At 40.8% G+C, this 9,944-nt stretch overlaps 1 protein-coding gene across 2 annotated transcripts in view; it reads right to left on the bottom strand.

Annotated features, from left to right (window-relative positions):
* Positions 1-6,799: 6,799 nt before the first annotated feature.
* Positions 6,800-9,944, bottom strand: part of STARD3NL (STARD3 N-terminal like) — a 55,061-nt gene continuing 51,916 nt past the window's right edge. For both annotated transcript variants that reach the window (XM_065939922.1, XM_065939921.1), the window contains 2 exons: positions 8,478-8,553; positions 6,800-7,290 (listed from right to left, as the gene is read on the bottom strand). In XM_065939922.1, coding sequence (XP_065795994.1) covers positions 8,495-8,553 — 59 coding nt within the window. In that variant the 3' untranslated portion in view covers positions 6,800-7,290; positions 8,478-8,494. The remainder of the gene's footprint in view (positions 7,291-8,477; positions 8,554-9,944) is intronic.

The raw sequence follows: 9,944 nt of genomic DNA, 5'->3' as shown, positions 1-9,944 counted from the left end.
CGGGGCCCTGGGTGGGGGGTGCAGCATGAAGACTCCGAACTCGAGGGCCTGGATTTGAACCCTGGGTCTGCACTAGTACCCGTGTGACCTCAGGCAGCGATCTGAACTCACAGTGCCATCATGTCCACTTCTGTGTAACAGTTACAGCTCTGGCTCCTGGAACATGAGGAGTAGAAATGTTAGTGATGCTTGGACCATGCAAGCCCTCAGCCATATTAGCATCTACTGTCTGTAGCTCTGCTGTAAAGTCAGTAGATTTTACACATACACCGAACTACCAAGAATCATCGGTAATCTCATATCCCTGCAGACAAGTTGGACTTGTCTTGAGGGACTCAGTTTTAACAATTCACCAGGAATCCCATTAATTGTTTAAGAGCCCTCGGAGGAAGGTACAGTTAAAGTCGATAGTTTACTGATTGGAGTGATTGAGTATTCCGCTCGTGGTCACTCTTTTGTAAGTCATAGTCATTTAGAGCCAGGTCTCTTAGGTCTCAGAGCCCATATTTTGTTTCCTAGGATCCTGTGGCTTTCCCTTGACTCATTTGCTACTGGGAAAAACAAACAAACAAAAAGAAACCCCAACAAAACAGAACATGCATTGCTTCTTTGCTAAAGGCCTCCTCCAGAGTCTGTGAGAATTTTCTTGAGGACTGTGGGTGCGTCTGCCTTCTCCTCCTGTATATTCTCGGGAATCACCATAGCTGCTCCCTCTGTTATCAACACTGCGGAAACTCTGCCTGACTCTGCGAGTGTGTCTAGGTTAGCACCTGCTCTTTGGGAGTATAATGAACTGGACTGAGTCTCAGACAGAGCAAGACTGTGGATGGTGCTCTGAACACCCTGACACCCAAGCTCCTGCCCTAGACTCAGCAGACCCCAGGGTCCTCAGAATCCCTGTGGAAGCCTCTTAGGTGCCCAGGTGCATTTCTGAGGTGGAAGGAAGGCATGTATCAGTTTGGTCCAGTCCTTCTCCACTACAGCACAGCTACTGTGTGGTATTGGGGGAGGAACACTGGATCAGAGGTCCACCTCACACCTCAAGAGTTAGAACCTTCACTTCGGGTCTGTTCTAACCAGCTTATCATGTCTCCTTGACCACATCATGTTGCCTAAGTTTACCCATATTTAGAACCAGGTGTTCAAATTAAGTCATTTCCAATTTCTATGGCAATTTACAAATTCAGTGATTAATAACCCAATGAAGTAATAACAGCAAAGGCTTTCTGGTTCTAGTCTTAGCATCTGTTAACTTATTGAACTCTCACAAGACATAGGCAATGACCTGTTCTATAGATGAGGAAACTGAGGCAGAGAGGAGACAAGGAGGGTTCCCAGAGTTAGACCCTCCCTGTCTCCTCTCTGCCTCAGTTTCCTCATCTATAGAACAGAGTCTGGAGAATCCCCTGGACAGAGAAGCCTAACAGGCTACAGTCTGTGGAGTTGCAAAGAGTCAGACACTGAAGTGACTTAGCACACACACACACACACACACACATACACACCCCAGAGTTAAACAGCTAATAGGAAAGAGACCTAGGATGTGAACCCAAGCAGCCTGGTTACGGGAACTCTGCTCCTAACTTCTACATTAGTTACTGCTAGAATAGATGTTTACTTTTACTTTCAACTGGAGGTTTGTATTTGCAGAACAGAAATAGAGACACAGAAGTAGAGAACAAACATATGGATACCAAGGGAGAAAGGAAGGTGGGACGAATTAGGAGATTGCAATTGACAGACTCATACTATCAATACTATGTATATGATACTATATATATGGTACTATGTATGTGATACTATGTATGCGATACTATGTATACAGTACTATATATATGATACTATGTGATACTATGTATACGATACTATGTATACGATACTATGTATACGGTACTATGTATAGGGTACTATATATATTGACAGTATGTACTAGATGCCTAATGGGAACTTACTGTATGGCTCTGGGGACTCTATTCAATGCTCTGTGGTGACCTAAATGGGAAGGAAAATCAAAAAGAAGGGATATATGTATAAGTAAAGCTTACTCACGTTGCTGTACAACAGAAACTAACACAACATTGTAAACAACTATATTCCAATAAAAACTAGAAAGATAATAAATCCACTTATCAAAAAATAAAAAATAAAACTGGAAAATTTCCTTCCTTATTAGGCTAAGAGCAGGTGAAGAGAATTGCCGTTTATGTTTTCTCTCCTTGCACCTAGGCTGTGTGTGCAATTAGAGGGTCATAGGTCAACCCATCCCCCAATTTTTCATGCTGGAAAGACTTTTATACAGTGACCTTCCATCTAGTAATAGGACCTCTGTGACTAAAGTCCGTGACACTTCGTTGGATAAAATAAATAACTCAAGAGCAGTCTGCATCTGCAGGTGCGCAATGGAAAAGTGAGGCAAGGATGAGTACAGTTCCACATGAAAACCCTCACGTCTCAGTAGTTTTTACAGAATTGGAGCACTTTATACACTTCTCAAGAATAAAAAAGGGAAACTCCAAGGCAACAATTCTCAAAGTCTTTCACATTATGAATTCTCTCTACTATTTTGGAATGCCTTCCCTCATAAGACTTCATTTTTTGAAAGCTCGTTGTCAATCAAGTGAGTCACAATTAAGTAATGCAGGATTTCCCACTTTATTCAAAGTCTTATATAACGGTCAATTAGAAATTGAGTAAAAAGAGATAACTAGAGATATTACACCAAGCTGGAGAAACTCAGCCGACAAGCTAGAAATTCAGTATTTCTATTAGTCATGAGAACGAATCTGGGTAAACGCATGGTCCCTGTAATGCGCTCTTAGGCTTCTTCCCGTATGTTTGCTTTCTTTAGTTTTCTTTGAATTACAGGAAGTACCTACAATTTAGTGAGCATCAGTTCTGCTGGGCAGTTTGCTTGCTTCATGTCTCATGTTTTCACTAAAATACAGATCAGGTATGACTCATTTCACTGATGAGAACCCCAGGTTCCCAGAGAAGCTAAGAAATGTACTCAGGTTAACATGGAGCAGTGCCAGAGTCCACACGGCCACGTCTGCCTGACCTAAATCCTGCTGCTTTATCCATTATGACAGCTGGTATCTTTGGGGAAACCTATGGTATGTGAATTATAACTCAAAATAAATGGAAGGAAGGAAGGACAGAGAAAAGGAAGGAAGAAAAGGAAGAATCACTGAGATCCAGACTTCACCATAGGCCAGGCATCAGACTTTAAAAAATTTTCTTTCAGTAATTTGAATGTGCAGCTGGTTGAGGCAGCAAGTGGTCAAAACAGTTCCAACGTTGCCAGCTCAGATCTCAGGCAGCAAGGAACCATCACAGGGCTCATTGTAGTGTAGAACTTGCTTTCCTGGAAAGTGTTCTGACCACTGACACATCAATTTCCTAAGGAAATAAAATGTATGTACCAAGATCTAGGTGCCAAGATGTTGATTCACTATAGCACCATTTACAGAAACCCACATTAATCCAAATGCCCAATCAGAAACTAAAAAATAAGGGATGTCATATGACAGACTACTATGCATCTTCCCCAAAAATATAAGTTATTTAAAGAAGAGGAAAATTAAGAAGTGTGTTTGAAAACTATTATGCCTAGGAAACCCCAGTAAAATCATTAGATTATACCATCACATGAATCAAAATCAATCAAAACACTAAAAACTGCATTAAGATATTTTGCTTCAACCACTGTTATGTACCTCCCTACCTCTTACAGGTTACACTTCCATTTCCTCTGCATCATTCTAGCTTTTATTTATTTAGCAAATTCAAATGAACATACAAATAGTAAATAAATAAAACACAAATGTATATGCATGAATACATACTCTAATTTCCTGCTTCATACACAGGGGTAGTAAACAATATACATTATTCTGCGCTTTTTTGCACTTACACAGCATAGGGTTCTTTTATGTCAGTCTCTATGGACACATAGAAACCTGTGTGATATTTCACTGGTGAATATACAATACTTTACAAAATTCCCCCATGATATATTATTGGCTTTTTCCCACTCTTTCGCTATTATGAAAGATGTTGAAATTATAACAGTGTTTTGTGTTATTTTGACTATGTGTATTGGGTCATTTTGACAGCAATGGCCAACTTGCCCATGATGGTTGCTGCTATTCAGTTGCTCAGTTGTGTTCAACTCTTTGCAACCCCATGAACTGCAGTACCCCAGGCTCCTCTGCCTATCACTATCTCCCTGAGCTTGCTCAAACTCATGTCCATTGAGTCAGTGATGCCATCCAACCATCTCATCTTCTGTCGCCCCCTTCACCTCTTGCCCTCAATCTTTCCCAGCATCAGGGTCTTTTCCACTGGGTCAGTTCTTTGCATCAGGTGGCCAAAGTATTGGAGTTTCAGCTTCAGAATCAGTACTTCCAATGAATATTCAGGATTGATTTCCTTTAGGATTGCCTGTGATGGACACAGCACCAACCTGCACCTATACCACAATGTAGGTTAATGCGGGGAGAGTGATGTCATAGGACAGGATTTTGCTGATCTGTCAGGTGAAAACTAATATCTCATTTATCTCATTGTGGTTTTAATTTGCTTTTCTCTTTCTGTGAGTGAGGATAAGCATCTCTTTATATATTTAAAGTCAATTCAGATTTCCTTTCCTCTGCAGTATTTATTCATGTCCTTGATCACTTTTTCTATTGAGTAACAATAGTAACACATATTATAACAATGCTCATTTATACATGTGTCTATTTCTATAGGTACAGACAAAACAAAAAGTTCACTGCATGGTGCATGGGTGAAAAAAATAAGTGATTCAAAAATCCTTTTTGGTATTAGAAAAAACATTGTCTCCTTTAAAATTGGGAAGGTGTTTTTTGTTTGTTTGATTACAATCTGCTTCAGCTTCCGTGAAACCAGTTCTTTTGAAAACCAAATAGAAGTTCAGATCTGGAAACAAAAGAAGAGCAACCAGATACAAGAAAGAAGAAATCTAATTTAGTCTTCTTGGTTCTGAAGAATGTGATCAGGCATCTTTAGCCCAAATACCTGGCCCTCCTCTTAGCCATATGAAACTATTTCTGCATTGGGAAAGCACAGAAGGCAAGATGGAAAAAACGCAAACCACCGAATGTTTTGTGCAGCTGATTTCCCTGCCGGGGCCCCCAAGGGCAGTGCTGGGTAGTTTCCAACTTCTCAGCAACTTCCTGCCTCTCTCACCCTGGGCAGCCCTGGCCTGGGAGGCGCAGAGAAGGGAGGGCAGTGGGGGTGGGGAGACAGCCTGAGTGGCAACAGGAGGGCGCTGGTGTGGCTTGTGAGGGTTTCAATTTTGTTCACGTGCTCTGTCAGGTGTGGTTGATTCGCAGAAAAAGCTCAAAGTCAAACTGGCCTTCTCTGGCTGGATCTCTGCAAAGTGTAGCTGGGGTGTCACAAAAAAATAAGAACAGTTAAACCACAACCAACTTTGCTCACTTTCAAAGGGTCACAGTTAATGGAATAAAAGGTCCTTCTGCACAGTCTTGCGACTGCTATCACCCATACTCTGGGCTGGGGGTTCAGGTTCCCCACTTTTATAGACAGATTCATCCCATGAGCTCCTCTGTGAGTTGGGAACCTTATGCTCAGGATGTCCAAATGCTGCACCTCAAGACCCTGAAGGAAAGGGCAGACAGGACTCCTTGGAACACAGGACTCCTTCCACCAACCACCTGTGCTCTTCCATGATCTGTGAGGCTGATATGTCTTGGTTTATTTTCTCAGTGTAGACCAGGTGACATGAGACCCGATCCCTGAACCCAGTGACTTGGAAAGACTGCAGATGTGGGCAACAGGGATGCGCTTTCTCCCTCATGAGAAACGAGATACAGAAGGCCCTGGGGTCACCTAGCTGTGCAATTGAGTATCATATATACTGAGTCACCCAAGCCTCCTAAAGGGACAAAATGACTTCAGAGTCAATCTGAGCAAGGCTTTCCAGATGGTAAATCAGACGCCAGTGTGTCGGGTGAATAGCAGAGGGTTGCTCAGCAACATGAGCGTGAAGAGCAGGTGGCTCCCCTCTACACCCAGCAGGTCCAGAGAGGGGTCCAGCTCCAGAGGGAAGCAGGGCTCTGGTTGAGGTCAAGGCTCCAGCTCTCACAGTCAAGTCACATCCTTCCTTCCTCTTGTCTTTTCTCTGAGAGCCAACATCTGGGGTCCCTGCCCTCCCAGGAGGACTGGCCACGTCGTCCTAGTCCAGCCTGAGCATAGGGGGAGAGCTCCTTCCTAGGTTAAAGCCACACGCTGATGTCCGGCTCAGGCCCCGCTGTGGTCATGGTGTAGATGCAGGTCCGCTCCTGGGACAGGACATTCTCACTGTGATGACACCATTGAAGTCCTGAGGTCTTAGTCCACAGCCTGACCCTGGAGCTCCCCCTTCTCCACGTGAGGTGCTCCTTCTGGTGAGGCCCCAGGCTCCCAGGGAGTTCCAGCTGCACTTCTGTTCTTAAATGACACAATGAATAATGACAGGAAACTGACAGACATGCTGCTTCCCATGAAGCACTGAGTCGAATATTTCTTTTTAACGAAAACAGCTCACAATAGAATTGAGTTCATTTTGATTCAAGCTAACTAAACACAAGGGGAAATAATTTCATAGAAAGGGTTTAAAGAAGGGTAATCAGACTATTTTAGATCATACTTCTAAGAGAAAGATTCTATCTCTGGTGACCTTTTATGTGTATTCACAATCCCTCAGGTTCCCCTTTTGTAATTCCAACATTTTAGGCCAAATACATGATGCAAACAGGAAAAATAAAACTAATCATTTTGATATGTTGGATTTTATTACCTTTTAAAACTGTACAAATAGCGCATGTGCATGAGTTAAAAAACATAAGGGAAATGTAGGGAGTTAAAAAAGAAATACAAAAGAAATTCGAAACATGAGACAAAAAAATTCCATTCTGCAAATCAAAATAAAGATATTTTGCATACTAAAAAAGTGTTATTCCAATATATTAAGAAGCCTTTTTGATCAGGAACACAGCACAAGACTTTCTGCAACTATTCACTGATAGATCAGATCCAGTCTCACTGAATACAGGGTGGACCACGACATTATCTTACCAGCCACAGGCAGGTGACATAAATGGATGTGGGTATGGTACCATGTCTGTGAGGTATTACAATAAATAAATTCTTTATTAGCCGTTCAATAATGTCAGCAGTGGATGTCACCATTTCAAGCTTCAATAGGGAGACCCCCATCTCCAGTTCCTTTTTCTTTCTGGTGACTTTCAATGAAGGTTTTTCACACTTAGAAGAAGAGAGAAGACAACAATGCTTGAGATGCAGCATAAAAAGGCAAAATGCTACACTTGAAAAACCATGAGTAGGGCAACACAAGAACTTAGTCTTTTAGAAAAGGATCTACTATTCACATGCCCATGATTTTGTCTTATGTCTGAACACTGTTGTAGGAAAAGGGCCCGAAGCACAGTGCATACCACTGACGCAGGGCCTTCAATACCAGGACTCTGGCAGCCTCTGCCGGCCTATCTGACTCTATGCCAGCTGCCCACCTTCTAAGAATCAGTGCACTACTTTTTCCTGCTTCAAAATTTTATTTCATTATTTTTAATTGAGATATAATTGATAAGTAACATTTTATTAGTTTAAGTTATATCACACAATGACTCTATATTTGTATATACTTTGAAATGGTCACCACAGTAAGTCTACATAAGTTAACATCCTTCACTATACATAGTTACAGATTATTTTTTTCTTATCAGATGAAGTTTTAAGATCTATTCTTTCCCTTCTGTGGTTAAATAATTAAGCAGAAATACAGCTTTTACAACTGACTGTTTATTTGCTCATATTTGTGAAGTTAAAATGTTTCCTTTGATGATTTGAAGGGACTGGACAATGTGCCCCAAACCAGAGGCACATGGAACCCGACTACTGTGACTGGACCACACCTGTCATCTCAGAAGCTCCAACACACTCGAGAGATGACCATCCGGTGTGGACCAGAGTGGATGCCGGTACAGATGGGGCGCCTGAGTCCCGGCTCTGCCCCTGCCAGCTGTGGGACCCTGGACCAGTCACCCACCCTCAGTCTCTCTGCCTCCGTGTAAGTGGAGACAAGGACAGGACCACCTCCCAGGACTGCTGCCCTTGCCGCCCTCAAAAGTTAGGGTTTGTAATTAAATCTGGTCTGACATGGAGACATTCTGGCTACAATAAACAAATCAAACTAAGCCATCCTTATTCAGAAATGTGGGTCTCTGAGGTAGTTTTCATCCTCCGCCAATTTATACCTAGAAAATGTTAAGAGATTTTATATAATAAAATGTGCCTGACAAATTCACATAATTAGGAGAAATATAACTATAATCACTCTCATATTTTCTGAATTTAACTTTGAATCTACTTGAAGGAAGGAAGGCTCCATATTTAACTACTTCACTATAACAGTTTCATTTTCAAAGACTTACTTTAACAAAAGTCTTACTCATAGTTCTAAAAGTGGTTTTTCACTGTCCTGCTTTTCTTCAGCATCATTTTCAGATCCTAGGTCGTAGAGAAGGGGAAGGAGAAAAAGTACCACATTCAATTACAGTAACAAACAATTTAACATTATGATATACGTGCATAAAATTTTAAATGAGGGCTACATGTGTTTATTCCACAAGAGATTTAAGTTAATGAAACTGTAAAATAGTTTTACATTATATCTTGTAGAGGGAAAACCTTTAAATATCATTCACACTAATCTGTCCAATGGATTTCATGTATGTTCTTCTAAAAATATTCATATAGACCAAGAACTATTACCCACTGCTCCTCCACTTCTGCTTCTTTGCTGAAAAGCTTCCCTGGTTTTCAAGTAAAAATCTCTTTGGTATAAATAATTTAATATACATATTTGAAAAATGGCTGTATTCAGCGAGTGAGAGAGGGAGCCTGAAGTATGGGGGAAGCTGTGTCACCACTGTGTGCTGTTTCAGCGACCACAGTTACAACCTTTCTGAGTCAATGCTGCATGACCCTTCCATTATTGTTTCTTTTAAGAACATACTTTATTTTTCAACTCTTATTTTTATTCATTTTTTTGGTCACAACATGCAGGATGTGGGATCTTAGTTCCCTGACCAGGGACCGAATCCATGCCCTCTACATTGGAATCTTATGTAGAATCTTATGTAGAATCATATGGAATCTTAAGCATGGAATCTTAACCACTGGACCACACCAGGGAAGCCCCTACCTTCTACTATTCTTCAACTGGACCCAGTCATTACTTTGGGATGATATCCTTAGGATATATCCTTGAGGAAATAACACTTTTTTCCATTATGAGATTTTCCCTCTAAAAATGAGAAGGAAAATCTAATGTCTGAGTGCAGAAAATTATTAATTATTATATTTCCATGAAGTATCTTTCATTTCATGGAAATATAATTCTATAGTACATAACAACATGGGAAATGTATATGCAATAAAAGCAAAAGCAAATATATAACAAGAAATACAGTATAAGATCATATTTGATAAAAACTTGTCAACTTTATATACTAGCATGAATCAGTAAGACTAGGGGAAAAAAAAAAGACCAGGTGACTTATGTACATTTCTGGATATTCCAAAATTTCTACCATAAACTTAAAGTGACTTTATAACTTTTTAAAAAGGGTATAAATAATATAGACAGTATGGCCAACACACATTATGTAAATTACAGACACAAAAGTAGAAAGAAACAAACTGTCAATAATAATGTTGCTGAATAGTCTGAAGGAGAGTTAGCTTCTACTTTTGGTCTTTTCACATTTTTATAGCAAATACACATTCCTCTCATACTTAGGCATGGGAACTAAAGACGGTGGTGAGGAGACCGAGGGGACAGGTTAGGATGTTATCTACTCACCCACAAGAGCAGCCTGCCTCACTGTCACTTGGCT

Source organism: Muntiacus reevesi, chromosome 6, assembly GCF_963930625.1.
Source record: "Muntiacus reevesi chromosome 6, mMunRee1.1, whole genome shotgun sequence".
NCBI classification, from domain to species: Eukaryota; Metazoa; Chordata; class Mammalia; order Artiodactyla; family Cervidae; genus Muntiacus; species Muntiacus reevesi.
This window is presented reverse-complemented; position numbering and strand designations above follow the sequence as displayed.